Source organism: Neopelma chrysocephalum, unplaced genomic scaffold, assembly GCF_003984885.1.
Source record: "Neopelma chrysocephalum unplaced genomic scaffold, ASM398488v2 Primary Assembly neopelma1_119, whole genome shotgun sequence".
NCBI lineage: Eukaryota > Metazoa > Chordata > Aves > Passeriformes > Pipridae > Neopelma > Neopelma chrysocephalum.
Window position 1 is genome coordinate 1,918,686 of NW_020897781.1, and position 23,913 is coordinate 1,942,598.

The 23,913-nt window shown below is 44.4% G+C and overlaps 1 protein-coding gene across 9 annotated transcripts in view; it reads left to right on the plus strand.

Moving 5' to 3' along the window:
* The window catches only part of KCNQ2 (potassium voltage-gated channel subfamily Q member 2), a 75,695-nt gene extending 58,685 nt beyond the window's left edge, over positions 1 to 17,010 (plus strand). For 5 of the 9 annotated variants that reach the window (XM_027697156.1, XM_027697157.1, XM_027697159.1 and 2 more), the window contains 2 exons: positions 5,507 to 5,630; positions 6,348 to 17,010. In XM_027697156.1, coding sequence (XP_027552957.1) covers positions 5,507 to 5,630; positions 6,348 to 7,046 — 823 coding nt within the window. In that variant the 3' untranslated portion in view covers positions 7,047 to 17,010. Of the gene's footprint in view, positions 1 to 190; positions 299 to 5,506; positions 5,631 to 6,347 lie in introns of all 9 variants that reach the window. The other 4 variants (XM_027697152.1, XM_027697153.1, XM_027697154.1 and 1 more) reach the window with 1 other exon arrangement.
* The last annotated feature ends 6,903 nt before the right edge of the window (positions 17,011 to 23,913 follow it).

Below are 23,913 nucleotides of genomic sequence, written 5' to 3' on the forward strand. Positions count from 1 at the left end.
CAACAACCAGGTGGTAGGAGAGAGCCTTCTGTTTCCAGCGGAATATATTTTCAAATTCTCTCTCTTTCTCTCTCTCTCTGTCGTTCTGTTTTTCAGTTGTTTCCTTCTGCAACTTTTCTGACCAACTTTTCTCTACGTGTTGCTTCATTATGCATTTTGCTGGTGTCTTTTCTCTTATTTACTTTGCCAGGATAGATATGATTGTGGGTCCCCCACCCCCTTCAACTCCCCGGCATAAGAAGTATCCAACCAAAGGACCCATGTATTCTTCCAAAGAATCTCCCCAGTACTCGCCTAGGTTAGGATTCACCAAAATGCCGCTTTCTCTGGGTTTTTTCATTTGCTTAAGGTCAAACCCCTTTCATGCCAGTTATATGACGGCATTTATCACTTGAGCAAAGCAGCCTGTGAAATCATGACACAAAGGGCTTGCTGCTCTGGGTGTGCTCTGATTTGCTTTCAGTGATGAGCTTTCAAACCAGGCCAGCCAAAGGAGAACAAAAAAGGGACATTCATACGGTCATCAATAACCATCAGTTCCCTCAGAGAGTGTGTTTTCTATTGTCAGTCTTCTTCTAGGTGTTAGAAGGCTAAATTATACCTTTCTAAAATCTCATATTTTATCAGGCTATCTTCAGGGGTAAAAGGTGGAATATTTACCCAGAAAGTAAGAATGAAGTGTTTTGTAGCTGATGAACACAGTGATCTCTGTTTCTTGCTGATGCCACTCTACTGACCATGGAGGAAAAAAATATGTTAAAATATTACTACCACAGGACTTACATTGAAAAAATAAATAAATGCTGATTTTCCAAGGAAAAAGAGCAGGAGTCAAACCCAGCCCACAGTGAAATATTTCTCATCAAGTTCTCTCCTTAAGTAAAACCATACCTGAAGCTCAAGCCATGAGGAACATATTCTCACCAAAATACCCATTTTAGGGCATTCTGAGTTCTGGGCAGCAAGGCCATGACTGGGCTGTATTTTCACCTTGCATTGATACCACTGGAGCACAAGGGAGGTATAAATATTTGCCAGAAAGTCATTTTCCATGCAGAAACAGTAGGTGATTCTTAAATGCAGCAGGCTTTGCCTCAAATATTTTTTTTTCTAAATATATTTACTTCCCTAAGCACTAATATGTGACAAATCTCTTGATTTTTATTTAAGCTGCTCTGAGTAATCTTCACTAGAGAAATGTGAGTAAAACGAATATTGAAAGCTTACCCTTACCCACTCAGCTAGCTCAAACATTTAAAAAAGAGAATTTTCCAGAAGCCCCAAGCTTTATACTTGGAAAAAAGATATCTCAGAGAAGCATTTTTTCCCATTTCTTCTCCCTGCCAAATGATGAGGCCCCAAAATAGTATTGGAAAATGAAATAACCTTCTTATCTGCAGAAACATTTAGATTCTAAAATAAAAATACATATTCAAGTGGATTTTGTTGTATTTAACCTGTAAGATTATACATGCAACAGACCTTACTAGAGGCAAGATTTTCATGTGAAAGCTTGTGCCTTGCACAGAGAAAAGTTGATTTCTGGATATGAGGAGAGGAGGCCTCAAACTGGGATATTTATTTTATTCAATCCAAGTCTGTTGCTATATCAGCTTCATGTTAATGACTTTCTCTCCCCCTGTTTTTACAGTTTCTAATACTGATTAAAAATCTGTTCGCACATGCCCACTACGCTCCCGGGACATTTAGATTTTTATTTTAATAATTGCTCCCTTTTCCAGTGAATTTTTTTCTTTCCTCCTTTATTCAGCTGTGGCTGCAGAAAACAGCAGAGTCAGTCCAGAAGGCTGCTGAAATCTCTGCTCCCACCCATTAAAAGGTTTATGCTGTGCTTAATTTTTGGCAGCTACATCCTCCCACAGGCACCAGTGGGACTTCTGAGGTGCTTAGGGTGCCTGATGGATGGGAACCAGAGCTCTGAGGAGCCCCAAGCCCAAATCCACTTAGAATAAGTGCAATCTCAGCTGTTATTTTTTAGACAACAGTTATTGATCAAAATTTGTTTAGAGCAAACTTTGTTGCCAAATGAAAGGGTAAGTAGCCTGTCCTGTGACATGGATGAAGGGGGTTTGGCTTCAATGCCTGGATTGTTTACAAAAATTTATAAGAAATAAAGAAAAAAAGAAAAGACCTGAATAGATATTCCCAAACACTTCATTTTTATCTCATTTGAGCCGTTTGACCTTTTTGATGTCTGCTTCTGGCCCGAGGGTGACATACTACACCTCTTTGCATGCACTGTTAGCATGAAGCATAATGAAGCATGAGAAAACCTGCACTGTGGCTGATGCAAGACTTTACATTTTTTTTGTATCATTAGAAAGACGGGAAGATAACAAAGTTCACTTTAAAGAGCGATCCCCTTGTCTCTCTCCCTCCCAAACTAAGACCCAGCAGAGCCTACCAAGAACAGCAGATGGCACAGTTTGTCATGCATCCTTAGAAATCTTTGAATCCTCTTCTGCTAGGAAGGGAGAAACATGGGGCTGACTCTGGCCACAGCTTCAGCTGAATTCTTCCCTCTGCACGTGTGTGTTTGGCACAGCCAAAGGAAGTGTTGAGAGGACGCAAGGCTGCCCACGGGGTGCAGTGTAGAAGTGGGATGGCCATCTCAGAAGATTCTTGGCCCTTTGTCACACAGTGAGAGCATAAACTATCCCCCTCTGCTTGCAAAATAGAAATAGAAATAGAAAATGTTTAATCTTCTTCATCTTTCAAGCTTCGTGGCCCAATTTGGAAAAAAATCTCAAAATCTTTTAATGGGTAAAAGGACCTCTTGCTCTTGGCATCCTCAGCTAGGTACAGGTAGGTTGAGAGCTCGTAAGGAATTTCTTCTTTTCTCTTACATCAGATAAGGCACAAATGAAATCTCTGGGCTTTGCTGAGGGTTGGAGCACTCTGCTGTGGGAAGCAAAGGGGTGGGAGACCTCGAGCCTGGTTTCTCCCATCAAGAGAGAAGGACTTGGTTCACCTTCTTCTCCCCTCTCTGTGCTGAAGTCAGTGTCCCACAGCTGCCCCTCTCACCATCCTTGGTGCTGACCTGCCCCCCAGGCCAGATCTGGCCCTCTGGTTCCTCAGAGCTGTGGAAGATGACCACCTCAGGAGACAGGACTGTGTTCAAGTATAGACACAAAGGGAATGAATCAAGCAGGAATTCTGGGCTCTGGTGTCAATAGTTTATAGGAAAAGGCTTCTCAATGCTTTATGGGTGAGCTCTGTGAAGGACTTCAGTCCCACCCCTAAATCACAGCAGGTCTAGAGGCAAGTTATGTCCAGCCTGAAGGGGATGGACAAGTCAGTGCTGTTCTAGATGATGCTAGTGATCATTCCATCTGTGAAGTGCCAGCTGGCCCCTGAAATGGACTATAGGGTTCAATTAGCAGATAGCTCTTCTCTCAAGACGTGGAAGAGAGCAGAAGTTCTGCCTCATTTTCTGCAAGATTAGAATTAGGGTTGCACGAGACTATCTCTGTTATTACAATGCAACACTCATTTTCCCTCTCTGTGTTACAGTCTGTCCTGCCTCCCTGCTCTACTCAGCAACTGTTGAGGCACATCTCATTTCCATTAGTGGACATGTATCAGTGTCAGTGCTGTGCTGGATGGGACAGGAGGACAGAGCACCCTATTTGTTCTAGGCCTTCTGCAGCATTCAGTGGCATTTAGACTTTTGGGCCTCTTTAAACGCATGTTCATTGTTTTACAAGTCTACTTGCTTGTGCATACAGGAGAGGAGTTCGTACAGTGGCTGTACTACGCCTTGACTTGTGATTCCAAACCAAGGTAGCCCGAGGTATCCAATTTAACAGCTCTTTGCTTACATGGTAACGGCATTGTCCTAGGATTTCTTGTGCTGTATGTCATGTCAGTAGTTGCATCCCTTGTGGGGAGTTCCCGTACCTGTTAATAATTTCCTTCTCCCATTACAAGAGAGAAATAAGGCATGCGTATTCCTCACACTTGTAATTATAGCACTTGGTGCTCCTTGTACTCCTGTGCTTATATTGCTAAGCAAAGGATCAAACATGGCTTTTAAAGCAGAACAGTATTCTGTCGCATCCCTGCCCAAATGAAGTATCTTCTGGGATCAAAGCTAAACTCTCAAATAATTGTTGGCTTATATTTTCTGTCTTTGATGTGATGTGCTCATCCACTTCATCTCTTGGAGTCAGAGCTGGTGCTGTAAACTGCTGTTGCTCTAATATAAGCTAAGGGAGCCACGCTGGTCCATACCCACTGATACCTGTCCCTTAATGTCAAACAGCCAACATACGTATGAAGTCCCTGTCAAATGTAAAGAAAACAGATGGCTCTTGTGTTGGAAATAGCCTCACGTCTCATCCTTTCCTTGGTTTTTGTTTGTTCATTTTCCCCTGTCTGTCTGTGTTCAGCTCCTTCCTTTTCCTCCTCCTGGTGCATGGACCCATGGCCCACACGGCAGAACTGCGTAAGAAGCATTTTGAGTTTTCGCTCAAGATACCTCAACTTGGTTTCAGTCAGATTAATTAACCCTTCTTTTCCCCTGCCACCCTTACTTTTGGTGCATTATGCAAGAGTAAAGTTTGCCTGGCACAGAATTAGGCTGTAAACCAGCCTGGCATTAAGAAGCTGTTGCAAAACTGAGAGGCTCCCCTGACTTTTGAGGGATCAAAAAGCTACTCTGTTTACTTCTCAAGAAAATTTATGTTTGATGCCTCAAATAAAATTGAGTTCCAGCTTCCAGACTGGCTCTTCCCTCCCTTCTTCCTATACTTATGGAGCTGTATATCATCCCAGGTGTATCTATACTGGGAATGAGGAGGTGCAAATGTAACGTGTGTAAATAAGTTAGTACCTGTATCTGCTGATTTGGCAGGAGTATCCTCTGCTGTTCCCAGCCTGGAGCTCTGCTAATAGAAAACATCAGGTGTGAGCTGCAGTATCACTGAGATGAAAACAATCTGGTAGTGTTTGGTGAGTTATGGCCTTGATGTAATTCCACTAAAACAGCACTGCACCTGTTTGTCTGGATCTTAGGACAAGCGGCTCGTTTTCATGGATGTGAGAATTACACACGTGCATTTGCATTGAGGAGAGGAAACTGCTGCAGAGACTGAAAAAAATCCCATTGGTACATGCTAGATAGAAAACTTGATCTCCCCCCAAAAAATAATTTCTCAGCGCAAATAAGGAGTTAATTGATTTGGAAGAAAGCCAGTTAAAGAAATTCTTTGCAGTGGGTAAATTTACTGTGCATAATGTGCCAGGTTTTATCTGTATAAACAGAAATGGATAATTTCAAACTCTGCTAATACTGCTCTGAATTTTGCATCTGAATTAACACTTCAGTGCCACTGCGTGTCTGTGAGTAATTTGGAGTGTTAGTTGGGCAAGAGGCTGTTGCTTTGTCCCACGGAGGCGCGACAAGCGGAGCCCTCCTCACCTGCTGCCTCCAACTGACTCCAGGTCCTTTTCCGGGGGTGGGGGGATTTTCTGATCCCGGTAGAGTTGACCAGATCGTTGGGAGAGGATCCTCCATGACTGACAAGGATCGGACCAAAGGGCCAGCAGAGGGGGAGCTGCCTGAAGACCCCAGCATGATGGGCAGGCTTGGAAAAGTTGAAAAGCAGGTATATTGGGTCAGGAGGGGGTTCTCGTCAGAGGGTGTTGCATGCATTGTACTGGTTTTCTCTTGCCTTTTTTCCCAAGTGAGATGTTACCATTTAGGTAAAAAAAAAAAAAAGTAAGAGCCAAGAATATTTTCAAAAAGAAGGAAGGTGGATGTTATGAAAGGTCCCTAAATGTCTTAGAAGCCTAAATGCCACTTTCAAACAGGCACTTTGGATTCTGTGACATTTAGTCTTCCTTTTTTAGTGAGTTTGTCAAAAGTCTATATTATTTCTGAAAACAGCACATTGGTTTCTTTGCCACCACACTAGACACATTTCAAATGAGTCCCTGAGCCTGGCTGCTGTAGCTGATGGCCTTGCTGAAGATATAAAATCTTCTTGGAGGATAAGGCTCAGAAATCCCCATGGCCAGACAAGTGCCAATTTCAGGAAGGAGCTGGAAGGATGCAGGTGTGCTTCAACTTTTCTGGAATTTGGTGCCTGTCAAAAAGATTACAGGAGCATAAGGAAAACCCTGTAACAAGGGAAACCCTGTAACAAGGTGGAGAATTAAACCTGGAGAACAGGACAATTAAATATTTACTAAGGGTTTGAGGGGTGTGCGTAGGCAGAGGTCATCTATGAAGCCCAGCCCCACTCTTGCTCCTCAATGGAAGTTGCTTTTACTCCGGATGTGCTTTGGTCTGCATGTGGCACTGGAACTGTGGTGTTTTGCAGGTTCAGTCAATGGAGAAGAAGCTGGACTTCCTGGTGAACATTTACATGCAGCGGATGGGCATCCCACCAACGGAGACGGAGGCTTATTTTGGGTCCAAAGAACCAGACCCAGCACCTCCCTACCACAGCCCCGAAGACAGCAGGGAGCACATTGACAAGAACGGCTGCATCATCAAGATCATCAGGTCCACCAGCTCCATGGGTCAGAAGAACTTCTCCGCCCCACCAGCCCCAACCAACGCATGCCCGCCCTCCACGTCGTGCCAGCGGCAGAGCCACGGCTCCTCTCCCGTCGGAGACCCCGGCTCGCTGGTCCGAATCCCACCTCCGCCCTCCCACGAGCGCTCCCTGTACAGCGGCGGGCACAGGGCGAGCGCAGAGTACCTGAGGAACGAAGACATTACAACCAAACACCATGAGAGTGCCATGAGAGACAGCGACACGTCCATCTCCATCCCCTCGGTAGACCACGAGGAACTAGAGCGCTCTTTCAGCGGCTTTAGCATCTCCCAGTCCAAAGAGAATTTGGACATCCTTAACAACGGTTGCTATGCAGCCGTGGCCAAAATCAGACCCTACATTGCAGAAGGGGAGTCAGACACCGATTCTGACCTCTGCACGCCCTGTGGTCCCCCTCCCAGGTCGGCCACGGGCGAGGGACCCTTCAGTGACATGGGCTGGTCAGCCCCCCGGCAGTGAAGCCTTCCTGCAGCCGCCGAGCCACGTCCAAGCGCTGGCAGCTGCCTGCTCCAGCTGTCCACGTGTTGAACTTCTCAAGGAGATCGACAGCTAAGGTTTTCCTCCTTCTAGGACATCCTTAGCTGGCAGATACTTTCTTGCAGCTTACTCTGGGGGAGAACGAGCAGGTCCGAGCCTGCGGTTGTGGAAGAGGTCACGGTGGTGGGCGAACTGGAGCCGTGAAGTCCAGATTTCTTTCATACTCTCTTTCTAAGATCATTAGGTGAAATTATTTCATGGCGCAGGGTAGGCAATTTGCATTTCTTGGGAATCTTCAGAAGCGCAGGGCAGGAATAAATCACCCAGCCAGGGCTTTTGTAGATCACAGTAACTGGTGGCTGACAGGTGTTAGGTGGGAGTTGCTACGTCATGGCACCCGTGATTGCACCTTTAGGTGTTTTGGTGTTTGGAATGAACACATTGTTTCCGGCTTAGATTTCGGGTCACGTGTAATTACAGGGGGTTGTTACTCTGTGGTTCCTCATTAGCCATCAGGAAGGTGGCATAATTCCAATATAATACATGGAAATGTTGCATAGAGCCCCTGGAGGGGAGGGATGGTGGCCGGGATATTTGCATGAGCAGAAGACATGGCCTCAGAGTGGGACAGGTTAGGATACTACTCTGGACCAGAACAGTTTGGAAACTATCCCATCTTAGGAAACTGAAAAGCTCAGAACTATGATCTTGAGTGCAAGAAGAGGGACAATCCAGGGGGCAGAGAAAAGAGACAGAAGGAGGACAAGAGACTACAGGGATGGAATTTTCTATTTTAAACCATGTATTATATTTAATTATCTCTCCTCCTGCTGACAAGGGACCTGGGGGTGCTTTGAAAGCAAAGACAAACCAAAGGCAACCCGTCTGGAAGGCTGCTATATGGTGTGAAGCCATTCTCATGGCCAACAGTGCTGTTGTGGAGGCACAGCCACCAGGCCAGAGGGGGAGGGTGGATATGCAGGATTCTGTGGTCCCCGTGTTGCTGCGAGCTGCTGAGCTCCATCCTTTGGAAGCCCTGTTGGTCAGAATGGGCACTTTTCTTACAGTTTGCATCGTGCCTGAACACTTTTGCACACACTATGCCCGTGAAAATCTTCCCTTTCTTCTTCTGCCCTGCCAAAAAACTCACACCCATGTTCTCGGGACATCCTTTGGTTTGTTTGGATCCCTCAAGCTGAGTTAAGAGGTTTTTTTCATGGTCTTTCAGAAGCCTCTTACCCATGCTTGCCTGCGAGTTGTGCCAATCCAAGTCTGCCCCGTTTCATTGTTGTTCAAGTACTTCCTTTTGGAAAGATCATTGTGTCATCACCAGGAACCTCAGTGGTGCGTTCAGCTGGGGGAAGGCGAGGGGAAAAGTGATGCTCAAAGTTTCTTTTGGGACCAAAACAAAGTCACGAAGTGATCCTTTACATGGATAGATTGGTGGGTTTTTTCTGGGAGGGGGTGGATCAGGAGAGGTTGTGTTTGGGATCCATCTCCAGGGCTGGGACACCATGGCTGGCATTGTGCCTCTGAACCCTCCTGTGCTTTCACAGCCCAAATCCCACATGTGTTTCCTGCTGGGGCTGTGTCTGTGATTTCAAACCCTATCTTGCCACATTTTCCCTATGTCATATCAAGAGCCTGTTAAGGATATTTAGGTGACAATTTAATTTCTGTGTGGCCTTTCAGAGGTTGAACATCGACTTGCTCGGGTTGAAGGGAGACTCACAGCCTGTTTCTCTCCACTTGTTTGCTTGACCAGACACAGTAACCAGGAGAGACCCAGGATGATTTTGACCTTAGGGAAGATGTGGGTGCAGTCTGACTGCTTGCAGACAGGAAATAAAACCGTTCTTTTGCTAGTGCCCAGGACCAACACACAGGTCTTCACATGAACTGAGGAAGGGGAATAAAGGCTCTGCGCAATTTTTCCTGCCATTTTTCACTATTCAGGAGGGGAAGACATTTTTCTTAGGGGGACCCTGGGCTTCCAGCCATGCTGCTTCCTTTCTTTACCATTTGAGCCATATTTTGGTTAACTTGTGCAATTTTTCCCTCTCTGCTTGTGCTCCAGAACTCCTTTAGGCTCCAGATTTCTTTGTGCAGAGTGAGAGCAGGGATGCCCTTGACTTCCACACAGAGGAAACTTTAAATGCCAAATGGCTGTAAATTGTGCAGATTTGCCTGTGGCATGTTCCAAAATGAGATGCCTTCTGGTAGAGCAAGAAGTGTCAGCAGGTCCTAAATCAAACTTGGTGGCCTGTGTTTTCTACTGCCCACAAGAATAGAAATTGCATTAGGTGAGGCAAAAATCAACATTGCTCCAGCCAGCTGCTCACTGCAAATTTTGTCCAAGTCAGAGATAACAAAGATTTATTGTCTTATTTGTTTGCAATTACCTTTCAAGGCCTGCTGGAAATTTGTCACAGAAGGGTATGATATAAAGGCAAGAATGCCAGATGAGGCTGAGGATGATGTCATGCAGTCCTGTTGCAGCACAGGTACATGACTGGTCTTTTTTCATAGAGTCACAGAATCATAAATTCATGGAACCGTGGAATGGTTTGGGTTGGAAGGACTTTAAAGCTCATCTTCAGGGCCTGCATAGGAAGAATTGAGTTTACCCTCTTCAGCTTACTGGAGTCTATAAAACACATCTTTTAACATGTATCTTTAAAAGTTGTTGGATTTGTTCCATAATCACTAATTGCAGAAAACTGGTTTTATACATATGCAACACAGATCATATCTGGCTGCAACATATTTCACACAGAATTTTTTTTGAAAGGTGTAAGATTTATTCCACCTTTTTCTGTGGCTTCATATCAAAGAAATTCTGACCCACACCTCCATCCACAAGCATGCCATAAATCATCACTTCTCATTCACCCAGGCAGAAAGACCTGGATTTGGGGGTTAACTTATACCAGAATTAGCTGCAAATAATGCTCCTTATTTCCCTGAAATGATTTAAGCTTGCAGAAACAATGACTTTGCCTGCTTGTTGCTTACTGACAAAAATAATTTAATTCCTGCCCTAAATCGTAGTCCCCTACTCCCTGCAAAGTCTTCACCTTCAGCCATTCAGCTCCCCCATGCCTGTATCACTCACTCCTGGTGATAATCTCCCACAAGAAATCTTAACAACTAGATTAAAAGAAACAAAATCAGTTTTGCTAATAAAGCAATCCCAATTTTAAAGGTCCCAGCAGACTTTAAGAGGATGGACAAGCAAACTTTGCCCCACTGCTGAGCCTCTCTTGGGCTGGTCTTTGCTTCCCTCTCCCTCCCAAGTCTTGTTGCATGTTTTTTGGACGACAGAAACAAGTTTTAGGCAATGCCAAGTGTCGACAGAGGAGTCCAAAGAGAGCTGAAGAAGAAGTAAAAGCCAAATTTCCAGCAGGCCATCTTGAACTGCTCCAGGGATGCCCATGCCCGTGTGTGGTTCTGTGCCCAGAACCTGGTTTCGAGATATCTCTGTGCTGAATGTGAAGCCATGAGCTTGGATCAGAGCCTGGGATCTGGTCTCCAAGAAGGTTTTGGATGGGCTTTTTTTTTTTTCAGAACCTGGTTCTAGGTCTAGGGAGAAATAATGCAGTTGACTCCCCCCCATGGGATAGAGCAATGTCTGGGACTGGGACCTGAACCCACAGTCAGTTTTTGAGTGCCTCAGGTACAAGTGTGAGTTCAGGTGGTCTGAGGAGTTCATGTCTCTGACCAGGAGACGTGTCTGGAGGTGTTGCAAGGTGGCCTTTCATAATGTGACCCCAACCATAGGAACAGAGCACTAGCCATAAGTCAGATTTCCCAATATTTGGGAAGGGACTTTAATGTTACTCAAGTGCAGATTTTGTATGTGAATTTCCTTGTTGAATCATTTTCTTAATAATACTTTTTAAAGCTAAAAATGTCAAGGAGCTCACCGAAAACAAACCTCTTGTCCAGCTCAGAAAGCCATTATATTTCTTCAGGCAGACTATGTGATAGATCAGATTTTCTAAAAATGTGTTTTATTTCAAATGTTACTTAATAGATCCAAATAAATTCTGCAGGGTCATTACTATTTACAGATAAATAGGTATATTTTTACATTTTTAATTGATTTTTAAAATTTTAAATTATGTGAATTTTTAGAACAAGTTTATATTATCTACCTGAGAAGCCAGAGCATCACCTCAGATACAAATGCTCCCCTTCCAGCCAGTTACCCAAGAGAAAAGAAGAACACCTTCACTCATACTTTTCCCTAGAGGGAATTACTGGAAACCTCATTTCCTTGATATCCCCAGACTACTTTGGTCACAGGAACATTATTGCTAAAACTAAAATGTAAAAATTAAAAAAGAAACTGAAATTCCTAAGGACTTTACCCAAACGTTGTCCCATACGAAGACCCTTAGCAGTGAGTATTTTTTTGGGGAAATGTTAAAAGGCCCAGGAGCAGGATAAGGATTTCTGTTTCTCCATCATATGAACCCTCAGGCTGAGAGTGAAACCCTGAGCCTCCAACCTTTTCTTCCCAGCACAGCCCTCCGACCACAGCTGTGCTCCTGCATCCTCTCCCATCCTCTCTCTCCATCACAGGTTGGCATCTTCTGTTTTCATCAGCATCCTTTTCCTGAACCAGAAACAAGGAAATCAGATACAAAAGCTCCTTCACCTGCAGGTAACATTGAGGCTGCAGAGGGCCGTGGTGGAGGGCTGAGGGCAGCAGCCCCTCCGAGCCCCACGGGGTCACTGCTGCTCAGCGGTGTAAAAGCAAACTCTTGCTTTTAGCACACAAACACCCCGACTTTTCTGCCTCACAGAACAAAATCTGCTTCGAGCAGGGGTGTGGGCTCATTGGTTTTTTTTAACAATAACAATAGGGTGGGTTTTTAATAATAAGGATAATAATACTGCATAGGAATCTTCTTTAGTATATCTTAGTGTTTGATGCCCCAGTGACACAATACTGCTTGCCTTATATTAGTGTCTAGAGGGAGAGGGATTACACACCTTTTGATACACTATTAATCACGCTTCTAATTTAGGTAGCAGCGGGGTCCTTTTTAACCTATGAATGTGCTTTCTGGACTATCTCACTGACTGTACTCTCAATTTTGCCTGCTACTGCATGCAGCCTGAGATGAGTAGACAGCAATATGCTCCAGCTGTATCTGCACTCCCAGATTGCTGTAGTACCTGACAAGGTAACGTTGCCAAAAGCATCATTTTGGGGAGAGCCTGTCCCCACAGTGACCCATCTCGTACGGTGCTGCGGTGCTTCTGTAGGTAACACTGATATACCAAGTGTTTTTCATGCTGCAACCAGTCATCACCCCATCCCTCTGATACAGCATGCACAGACTCCACTTCTGCTTGTAACTACGGGGTAAAAAAACCATGTTTGTACCTGTGGTTCCTTCAAACGTGTACATGGGGAGGAAAAAATATGAATTGTGTTGGCTGTGTGTAACAACCTCCTTTCCATCCAGATGCCTCTGAAAAAGAGCATCCCAGATACCCCTTTCTGAGGGTCCAGAGGAGCAGGCAGTGCCAAGGATGGAGGACTGGTCTTAATTTTGGAGATGCCATTTGAACCCACATGTGTGGGACTTGCCATATGTCTGTTTTAATTTCCATAGGACACTCTCACCTGCACCCTGCTTTGGTGCAGCACAGCCCGAGGGGCAGGGGGGATTGTCACTCCAAAACTTTGGAAATCCCTCTTTGAAAGTTTCATTTGCCCTTGTCTACAGCCCTTGGTGGTCTCGGGGACCCTGCAGCTGTGCCATAGCCATTCCTCATGGAAGCATCTCTTACTCTCCTCATGGAGTGGCACTGAGCTACCTTTTTATGTCCATAAATGTTTTGCCACTGTTCTCCCCACTGTAATACCAGACTGTCATGAGGCCTTCAGTGTTTGCCCATCTTGCTCACGGTTTGCAGTCTCTTGTATCTCTTGGCACTGCTGCCATAATCTAGTTTGACCCTGGTCCTATATCCTCACCTTCCTTGTCCATACTATTTACCAGTGAAGCTGTAATGCCAGAACTCTGCACTGGGACTTGCTGTTGGCCTGACATCACTAGATGCACCAGAGAGCCTTCATATTTGCTTAGCATGACAGTTTTGCTTTTTATTGGCATTTTATTTGTTTCCTCATTGAGCCACCATGGCCTCAACACATCCCTGGTTTGTTCTGCTGGAGCCTTTCCACCCAGGGATGGAGTCTGTGTTGTCCCTCTGTGCAGTGCCCTGTGAGGGTTTGTCCCCACGGCTTTTGCTGATTGCAGTGAAACAAGGTTGAGGGTTCAGTTCAGGTTTTCTTGTCCAGCTGAACATCTCAGAGAGGAGCTCACAGGCTCTACCATTGTGGATGCTTTTGCTTCCTGAAGCAGGAGCTGTTTTCAAGACCCCCAGCCCCTTTAGTGACCCATACATGTGGCTGTGCATGGCAGGCTTGATAATGGGGAGAACTGGAAAGCAGCTGGTGCAAGCTGTGCTGTTTCCAAAGCTGCCAGTGAACCTGGAAGCATCTTCCCCTCTCCCAGTTCCTGTAAATACAGCTGCAGATGAATTTCTCGAGCAGCATCTATTTGCCTAGTGCTGAGAAACTTGAGCTCACTGCAAAGCTTTCCAAAACTCAGTGCCAAGCTCAGGCTAGATTTCACCTGCAGCTACACCGATAATTTTAGGGCAGGGCTAATGATTTCAGGTAGAAGCCATGCCAGAATCTCCAGTTTATGTGGTTCTGACCCCAAAACAAGGCTGAATGTCATGCTGCCAACAAAGCCTGCCTTGGAATTTCAGCTCCATTTGACACTGATGACTCTGGACCTCGGGAGATGTTCTCTTCTTCCCTCTCCACACAAAAAAAGGTCAGCACAAGCCTTGCAAGCCACAATGGGACAATGCCTCCTTACTTTGATATGCCATGGGCACTTCCCATTAAAGCAGAAGCAGCATTTCATGGTGATCCCTTAAACTTGACCAACACAGTGGCCATGACCCAGTGTTTTCCATGTGCAGTGATGCTCATGAAAAAGGGTTTATCACAGATGGAGGTCTCAGTCCTTTAGCATCTCTCTGAACACCATGTTCAGCCTTGCTGAGGACAAGTCATCGAGGCTGGTGACAGGTCTTTTCAGTCCTGGCTGGTTATTCATACTGGTCCAGCATCTTCCCTGGAGCTGAAGTTATCCCATGCTTTTGTCAGCAGGCAGAATGAAGACCTTTCTGTGTTGGCTACTCTTCCGTCCCCAACAAACCCTAAAATTTGAATTTTTTTCACTTTTTCTCAAAAAAATTCACGCACAATGTAGAGTACCTGAGACTTTCAGGAACACCGAGGCAAAACCAGATATAGCTGATAAATGACAGAGATTTTGTTATTTTAAATCAAGAGCAGATGTTAAGCATAGTGGCAGGTGCTGCGTGGTATATCAAATGCTTTAGGAGATTCAATAAATTATTCTTATAAATGTTTCATTCTTTTATCAGTAATTCGTATAGGTGGGTGCCACTGTTCTTATACAGCAATGCTCCACACACTAAAACTATACTCCTGTTTCTCCAATAGAGACATTGTATTTATGAAATTTATCTTGCTTAGTGTCACTTTGGCACATTATCCACGTGTGCTGCACACAGATTGCACATTACATGCCATATGCTGGTAGGTATCTCTACATGTAATCAGTGTATGTGCGTTGAACAGACACCAAAGTGTCACCTGCCTGGTTTGTGATGTGACTCAACATAACTGGGAATAGAGGAAAATGAACACCCTGTTAAGAAATTTACTGCATTTGAATGCTTCTTTAAACAGATTTTATCAGGAAGCTAAAATAAGAGATTGCCTTTGTAATGTTAATTAAAAAATACCGGAACAAAACAAACACACACAGCCCATAAATACTTAACAGCTGCTGTATTCCTATATATTCTTCATTGCTATACATTTGAACTGTAAATTCTGTACAGATTGAATGAAGTTCACAGTTTATCTTTGTCATAACCTGCAAGATAAAAGGACAACACAACTTTGGCTGCAAAAACACGTGCATGTGGTTTGTGTACATGCACCCACGTGTTGCTGTGTGTGCACGTGGATACAAACACGTGCACACACACACGCTTCAAAACAGATAAAGCTGCATCTGAGATGCACAAGGAGGGGAAAAAGTTCAATTTTGGAGGTGAGAGAGTGGGTAAAACAAAACCAAAAGACTATTTTAATAATGTCTTTCTGTCAAAAAGGAAGATTTGCAGTGGGAATTGATGTGTGACTCCCATCCCAAGGAGAAATGTTACTTCTGAAGGCAGCACAGGCCATGCAGCGGAGCAATGCAGTTCTTTAAATGATAATTTCTTTGGCTTCCTTTCAAACAAACAAATATAATTCAGTGGCCAGTGCCAACTTCAAGTCCAAAAAGCCCATTCCTAGGATATGTGGCCAAACAGTTGTCCCATGCCATCAGAGAGCCAAGGGCAAAGGCTTCACATGCTGTGACAGGGTGTCCCACAGCAGCAGTGCTGGCTGATGGCAGTGCCATGGTCTCCCACAAACCTGGCTACTGCCCAGGCAGAGGATCCCACTGCCTTGTGGGTCTTACCCTTGCCTACGTATTTTAAAAAAAGTCCCTAGTTAAGAGATGTTTAAGAAAAGAATCGTCAAAAGCCCATCTTTGATCTTAGAGTTATGGAAGAAATGACTATGTTATAACCACAAAATCTGATTCTCAGAGCAGATCAGACTTCAGACTCCGATTGCCCCTATTCAGAGATTTCACCAGCCTCACTAAATGAATCATCCTCTAGGATTTCATTTTGCCTATATTTTCACAGATATAAGACTTATATTGGGTACAACTTACCCTTCAGTGTTTAATCTAAATAAACAAAGGCATGAAGAGCTAAGTTTTCCAGTCAAATACTGCTGGATGCCATTGAAAAAAATAGCAATCACATTTTTGCATTGGCCTGAAATTCGTCTCTAGGTCCAAAGTTCTCAGCTTTAAGAGCTGCAAAAAAAAAAAGTCCTAAGTAGGTTTCTAAGCAAGGGGTACATCCATTGCTGGAGTATGTTGCCGTTTCCCTGAGATTACCTTGATGTTATCCTGGTTTATAACAGCATCTGGCTCATTTGGCCTTAACTGGGCTAAAAATGGTTCATGCATTTGTCCTGACAGTGAGAGCTGAGAGGTGACTTTCACACCGGGACGAGGGTGGGTGCTGCACACCTTCACCTCCCGCTCCTGAAACTCTGGGGCTCGGCTGAGCGTGGAAGTTTGGTTGTCCTTTAGAAAGCAAAGACAGCTGCTGCTTTGCTTCCTTTCATTTGCTCTGTTGCCTTGGCTTTCTTGCACTTTCGTTTCATCTCCAAAGAATCTCTCATAATGCCTTTGGTACTTATGTACAATTTTAAAACATTTTGTATGTATGGAATGGTACACACTTTCTCTTGTAAAATAGCAATCGGGCTTTTCTTTTCTCTCTTTCTTTTTATTTTTTTTTCCTTTTTTTTTTTTTTTTTTGGTGAATGTGTAATTTCCTCTGTACATTTTCAATCATGACTTCGTGCAATGTACATTTTATAGGGTCAGGTGCCAAGGGAATGACCTGTAGTCTCCTAAGGGACTAGCTGGAAGCTGACACAGTCATAGACGGTTTTACAAAAGCACCGCGGGAGAGCGACGTAGCCCAGACTTTTACACTGAAGCATTGAGCGTGATTCAGAGTGTACCTTCACATGAAAGACTGTGGCAGCTGCAAAACTCTACATGTGTGATGTGAAAAACAGCAGCGACGGTTGCAATCGGAAGGGAAACGGAGGGAAATTAAATAATCACAATCATTAATTTAAGCCTCGAAGCATCAGAATGGAAAATTTGCATTCAGTAAAAATACCAGAGATTTAACCTTCATGAGATGAAATACACATTTATTTTTCTTTGCACTTCTTCTGTTCTCTGTGTTTCTTTATTTCTGGGGATTTCTTGGTGTTTTGGGGACATATTTAATGGCTGATGAAGAGGAGTGAGATGGTGACTGAGGGCCTGGCCCTTCCTGGCATTAAATCTTCATACCTCCATTTCTTATATCTAATGTTAAACAATACTTTTCTTTCTGATTTATAAAATCAAGCTCAGAAATCTCAAGTGCCCTTAGTTACAAGGACACTGACCCTTCAGTGTCCTCTAGCAGTATTGACTTCCTTTAAGGTTCAACATCAGCCACATCCTGACAGATAAAGGATTTGAATTCTTCACCACCCATGCCAGCTCCTCATCACCCTGCTAAAAATTGAAGCTGTTGTCATTGAGGTGGGCTCAGAGCCAATATATGGCACTGGGAAGGGATTTTTATCTGTCCCACGAGTTATCTTGCTTACCAGGCATCAGCCCTAAATTAAGAAATCACGTGCTGGATTTTGGAGCTCTGTCTAGGAGTGAAGTGCATTGACTGACAGTGCTTCCCACAGCAAGGTTGGCTGATGAAACAGCAGTTCCATTTTATATGAGAAAAGGAAAAAATAAAATCCCTTCCTCCATACTGATATTTCTTCCAGAAAGATGAAATGAGAGAATTTAGAAGAACCAGGGCCTGGGTTTTAAAGAGCCTGCCAGTCATTTGGGCAAGGCAGTGAAAGAGGCTTGGCAGAAGGAACACTGTGCTCAGGCACAGCAGCCCCTGCTTGTGCCAGAGGACTTGGCTCGAAGCCTTCAACAGCTCCATCCTGCCCAGAGCTATTAGAGAAGGCCAGGTGTGAGCATTTCCCAGTGGATACAGCACACTGAGTGTGCTTAAAGAACATCATTAGATTTTATCTCATTATGTTTCACACCAGTGAGATGAGCAGGAAAATTCTCAGTTTGCTAAGGCACAGTCTCCCGTCATCTGAACAGGATTATGTGCTGCATCCAAAGGCTGTCCTGCAGCATCTCCCCCCCCCCACCTGAACAGGGATGCTGCTGGAGCCAGAGCAGAGCAAAACTGCTGGGCAGACCTGCAGCCCTTGCTCACATGTTCACCAAGGCAGGAGAGGAGACCAGGCTGGAGGAGGCATTGCTTTTCCCTGGCAATTGGCCTCCAGTACCCTGATAGTCCAGTCCAGGCCCTTTTCCCTGCAATGGTGAATGTCCCTCTTTCTGCAACAGAAGTAAATGTTGGAGCCTCAGAAGGAATTCATATGAATACAAACCAACTAAATCCCCTAGGACTGTGGTTGCCCTGGCTATCATGGGAACACATCTACCTGCTCTTCTCGAAGCTGGAGTTTCTCAAGGGAAAATGATTTATATTCAAATTCTTAAGCAGGGATATTTTGCCCTCAGTGCTTTCTAGCATGTGGTCCCTCAGGATGCCAGGAGCTGGATCCCAAGGAGGTGTGATAACACGATGCTGCAGTAACTCAGGGATGCTCCCATGGAAGTTCACAGCTCACTGATTCTAACGAGGTTTAATAAGTTAATTAAAATTTTTCCCAAACAAGCACAGTTGTTTGGGATTGTATATGCAGATACAGGGTCTGAAGTTCTGTGGGATGAACCCGTTGCCAAAATCTCTGCTGTGCTCTGTACCTAAGCATAATCCCAGTCTGGGTATTTCTGTTTGCTAACTAATTAGACCATTTACTATCCTTGAAAATTAAAGAAACATTTCTTCCTTATTCACTGGAGGGGTAAGCAGGAGTTGTTACAAGATGAAGGCTCAGGTTGTAAAATCTCAGTTCTACTTTTGGGCATCCATTTAAGACACCTGGAGCTGATGCTTCTCAGTCCAAGGTGAAAAAAAAAGGCCAACTCCAGCTTTTGATCCCAATAACACCTGATTCCAGCACTTGAGTTTCCAAATCTGGGTGGGCAGAAACCTTTTTCCTTCCTAAAACTGTGCAATAACTCAGTGGCAGAACCATGAATGAAATCTCTCTGTTCCATTTAATGCTGCTCCAGCTCTGCTCTGGGATATAATTTACCCTTATCGCCTTCTTGGCAGCTCTCTCCCGTTTCCATCAATAGTAACCTAATGGTGGTTTTGGGCATAAAGTGTCTTTCTGGAAAGAGAAACCTTTTTCAGCAAGGTGGTCACTCTCTTTATGTAAGGAAGTTAATAATACATAGTTAAAGAGACAGGCAGACTTAAATTGAAGTGGAAGGAAGAGGGCATGGGACACACTTTAAAAGCTTATGTAATTTGGCATGAATAAGGAATTTGGTGAATAATGGAACATGAGATTGTTCATACAAAACTCATGAGCAAACTTTTTATCTCCTTGCCCTTGAAGGACTGTTAACACGAGGCAGAGGTGGAGAGAGGAGACTTTTGGATACAACTAAAAAGGCCATAAGATTTCTCTTCAAACCACTAAACTTAGTTGCTAAATAAAACAAATGTCCCTGAGCTCCTCTTTCCACTTTGGCTTCAGCTGAGCCAGTCCCAGACACTCCCCCATGAGCAGACCTATAAATTACACATTTCCCAGTGATTTATTAAACAAATGTTTTAGATGCAGTAACACACTTTATCACTCCAACTTTCTAGTACCAAAAATTAGTAGAAATCCTTGCTGTTTCTTTTTCTCCCTCATGGTATCTATATGTCTTCAGGTCCTGATTTCTTCTTAAAAGATAAATGCTAAAATGTGATTTTATTCTTTGTCTTCTCCTGACTCAGCTGAAGCCTTTACTGAAATCAGAGTATGAAGGAGCCAATGAATACAAATCAATGAAGACACTTTCAATTAAGTGGTAAAACCAAACAGCAGCACTCACCAAGGCACAATGGATGAACAGGGAGAACTGGTGCATCACATAGTCCCAGCTTCCTGCTATTCACCAGTGGAGCACTGTGGGATGGATAAACACATGGAGGCATATTTTCTTTGTGTGGAAAGGCAAATAGCAAATATAAAAGTAATCTCAAACAAAACAGCTCCCGCTCAGTAGTGACATGACCAAGGGAGGTGGTGATACCTCTGGATCTCTCTCTCCTAAAGATCCAGGCGCTGGCATCGCTTCAAACCCACCTGAATTAACTCACCAACGTGTGCTGCCTGTATTAGAGAGGCTCAAAGCTGAAATCTCTACTCCAGCCCATCCTGCAGAAATGCCAGAGCTCCTCTTTGGGAGGAGGGAGGTGAGCAGCCTGCCCGGAGCTGGACCCTAGATGGCAGAATGAACATGCTGCTGAGCACCGCGCTGGAAACCCGCCCACTGCTGCACAGCATCCCCTAAACCGAGCAGACTCATTCTCCTCCTTTTCCAGCTCGACTTCTGGGTCCTTCAGAGCCCAGAAAACCCCTGGTAATTATAGGTAAACACCAGTTAGACAAACACAGTGGAATTTCTAAGGACTTTCAGGGACGCATCCCTTACAACCAGCTGCCTTGGAGCTGTTTTTCTGGGGAGAAGCAGGAGATAGTTCTCAGAACTGAGCACACACACACAATGTCCCCCCAACACAGCTCAGTAGCTCAAAGCATCTGAATTTCGTTTCTCCTAAATAAGGGAAGAGTGCAGGCAAATTTTGGGTCTTCCCCAGTTTTAGGAAGTCTCCCTTAGGATGTCTCACTCTGGCTATTTGTAGAGGAAAACAGCATTATTGGCAAAAATAAAGGGATTCAGTGCAGCTGGGTTCTTAAATGGGACAAAACATGTTTTCTTGTAAGGAATGGGATATTCTGTGAGGTGGGAAAAGCTGCTGCATGGGAAATATCCAAGACCTGAGTATTAATGTTTCCTGGCCTCTTGCCCTTCAAGATGAGGGTGGGAGGAGAAGAAACACATTTTGATTTTATTCCATGATTTATTGATAGCATCGAATATATTATTCAAAGCTTCCTTCTCATCTGAGGTCTACAGGCTTTCTAGTTCAGCATGGCAGGAAAGGCTGGGGTGGGGGAAGATCCCATCTTGTCTTCCCCATCTCAGCCACATCCCTCTGGGTATTTCCATGGCAAAATAAGGACTTTTAGATTAATGTCCTGTGAAAAGCCAGCATCTGACCAGGATGTGCCAAGCTGCGCAGGCACGAGCCTCTCCCCAGCAGAGGGTGCAGGAGCTTTATTTCCAGAGTCGATAGCTCATCCCTTGGTTAATTTGGGATATTTATTAATGCAGTGGTGGTAATCTCACACCTGCATTGTGTCCTACAGTTTACAGAGACTGTGCTCACCTCATCTAAAGGCTTATGGTGATAAAAAGGAGCTCCCACACGGATTCAGGTGTATTTCAGGCAGAGGGAAATGTGTACAATTTTCCCCCCATCTTGCACTATTGCAGGCTGTCCTGTGTTGAGCAGAGCTATTTAGCTAATGGACACACAGCTCTTTGAAGATGTATGGCACTTTGTAAAGCCCTGGTATGATTGCTCTGCATTAGTCATAAAAGGCAATGGTGCAATTCATCTCCCACCGCAGCCTGGAAGCCTTGGGGACCAGCTGGAGAGCTGATTTACTCCATCCCCTCCTAATGGGGAGAGGGTAGGGAGGCTGAAGCTGGCCTTTGATGCTCTGTGGTGGATATTGATAGGGAGAGTGTTTGATACAGAAATGACATGTCTGAGAGAGGAATAAAGGCAGGTTGTTTGCAAATCAAATTTCCACAGGTACAAAGTCGGCAAAGTGATGTTAAACAAAATGCAAGAAAAGCTGTATTGATGGGTTGGAGTTTAGCAAAGGTGGGATAAATACCACTAGTTCTGCAGAAATAGGAGCTCTTCGTCAACCCCATTTCCCCAGACTGCCTCCTCCAATGGCAGAGCAACCTGTGCACTCACATGGAGGCACTGGGACACACAGGGACAAGGCTCCTCCTCCTGTCCAGTGGCTGAGGCTTAGCTTGGAGGAGGGAGGAAAAAAGTCAAGATCACCAACACAAAGTTCAGCAGCATTTGAGAATTTTACCTGCCACTTTATGGGGTTTTATAAGAGTAAATCTTAAATTTGCTCTTCATCACATTTTCTGCACAATGGGAATTTTGATCAAACTAACCGAATCTCAAAGCTGCACCTCAATCATCCCAGGTGAAGGAGGACCAGGAAAAGCAAAAAAAGAAAGAAAGAACCTTTTCCATTCCTTTAATTTCCAAGATTTCCAGTAACCAGAAACCACCTGTACCAATTGATGGGATAAAATCTCAGTCCTGAAATTTGAAGGCGGCAATTCCTTTAAAATGTTGGTGGATAGATGTGTCAGGTGCTGAGCTTCATTCAGCACTCACCCTCTAGCTGTACTAGGGTGAAATGAGAGCCACTGAAAGATCCAGCTGAAGAATGAAAGAGAAGGCAACCTTGTCCTGCAATGATAAATCCTGGTCCCTATTATAACACTGCTGCAGTGCGTCATAGTCCTGCCCTGCTTCCAAGCAGGTTTGATTCCTAAAGTCTGTTTTCTCCTTCAGTCTTTGCAGATATTGATTTGTATGAAAATGGATTTTAGAAAAAGGAGGGGAGAAAACAGCCCCATGGCCTTTCCCATTTATTCAACAGTCAGTCACTTGAAAAATACCTTGATTATAGATTGGCAATTTTCTCCGGCTGCTCCGAAGCAGAAAGACAGGGCAGCTGATGTAGGCAGAAGAACAACACAAGCAGCAGAACTTGCCTTTGTAATCTAAAGAAATACTTATTGCAGGGGTTTTTTTATCCTATTCAGCCCTTTTGATGAAGAGTTCAGACAACTGGTTTTGTGCAAATGTGGTTGTTTGTTGCCTGCTGGTCCATGGCTGCAGCTCCACTGGAGCTGTTCATGTTTATGACAGCTGATGAGGTTCCTCATTACTGCTACCCAGCTGTGTTCCTCTGCTCCACATCATGTGAGATGCCCAGAATCCTTCACAGGAGCCGTATAGGTGGGCTCCAGTGTCACATGGGAACTGTGGGACAGCAACAAGGATGCTCCCAAACACTGTTCACATCCCACTGAGTAAACCAGGTAACTCCTTCTTAGACAGAGGGACATAGAGGGCATCACAAGACAAGTTTAGGGACTGGGACTCACTGACCATGACTGAGCATAAACAGAGTTTTGGGCTCCTACAGTGAAGGCATCTGATACAAACCAGAGTCTACTGAAGGCAACGCACAGAGTTTTGCTCACGTGGCTTTGGAAAAAGTCTTAAAACTTTTCTATTTATGGATGTTGTATTGCTGTGTAGTCAGAGAAATCTCCAGGCATCTCATAGATGTGGCGGCAGATGAGATTGGTATCTGATTTCTGGAAATCCTTTTTCTTGTGAGTCCTCACCCTGCAGTTTTCATTTTTGTACAAGGTATGGTTTGTGCTAAGCAAAAGGAAAAAAAGAAGAGCAATTTCTACAGAGGAAAAAAAGAGGTCCTGTTCTCTTGCCTTTGGCCAAATGAAAGTTAAAAACAAGCTTTGTTTTTCACAGACGAGTGGGCAGACAGCCAGAGGGCTTGTAAAGAAAGCTCCAAGCCAATCTTGACCTCTCCCTCCTGGGCAGAGATTTTCCCCCCGGCTGGGGCTTGTTATAAGAATCTACTCTCTTCACAAGGATTTTTAAGAGCCTTTAATGAGTTCCCTGTTTGGAAATCAAAAGCCAACAAAACATCACCACAGTCTGTTCTTCATATCTGAGTGATACCATCTCCAGTGTATCTCCCTCTCCAGAACAGTAAAGGTGGGCATAGAAAATAAATAAATGTCCTAAATATCTGTTAGTCCTAGAACCTCTAGCCACCAGCTAGAGCACAGGCAAACCAACTTTCCTTAGGGTCTACACAGGGACAACCACTGAAAGAAATGCTTTGCTGAAAATACTCATTAATTCCCCCTGTAGACAAGACACAGAGAAGCTCTGAAAGGTTCTTCAGATGTTAAAAGCTCCTGGGTTTTGTCCT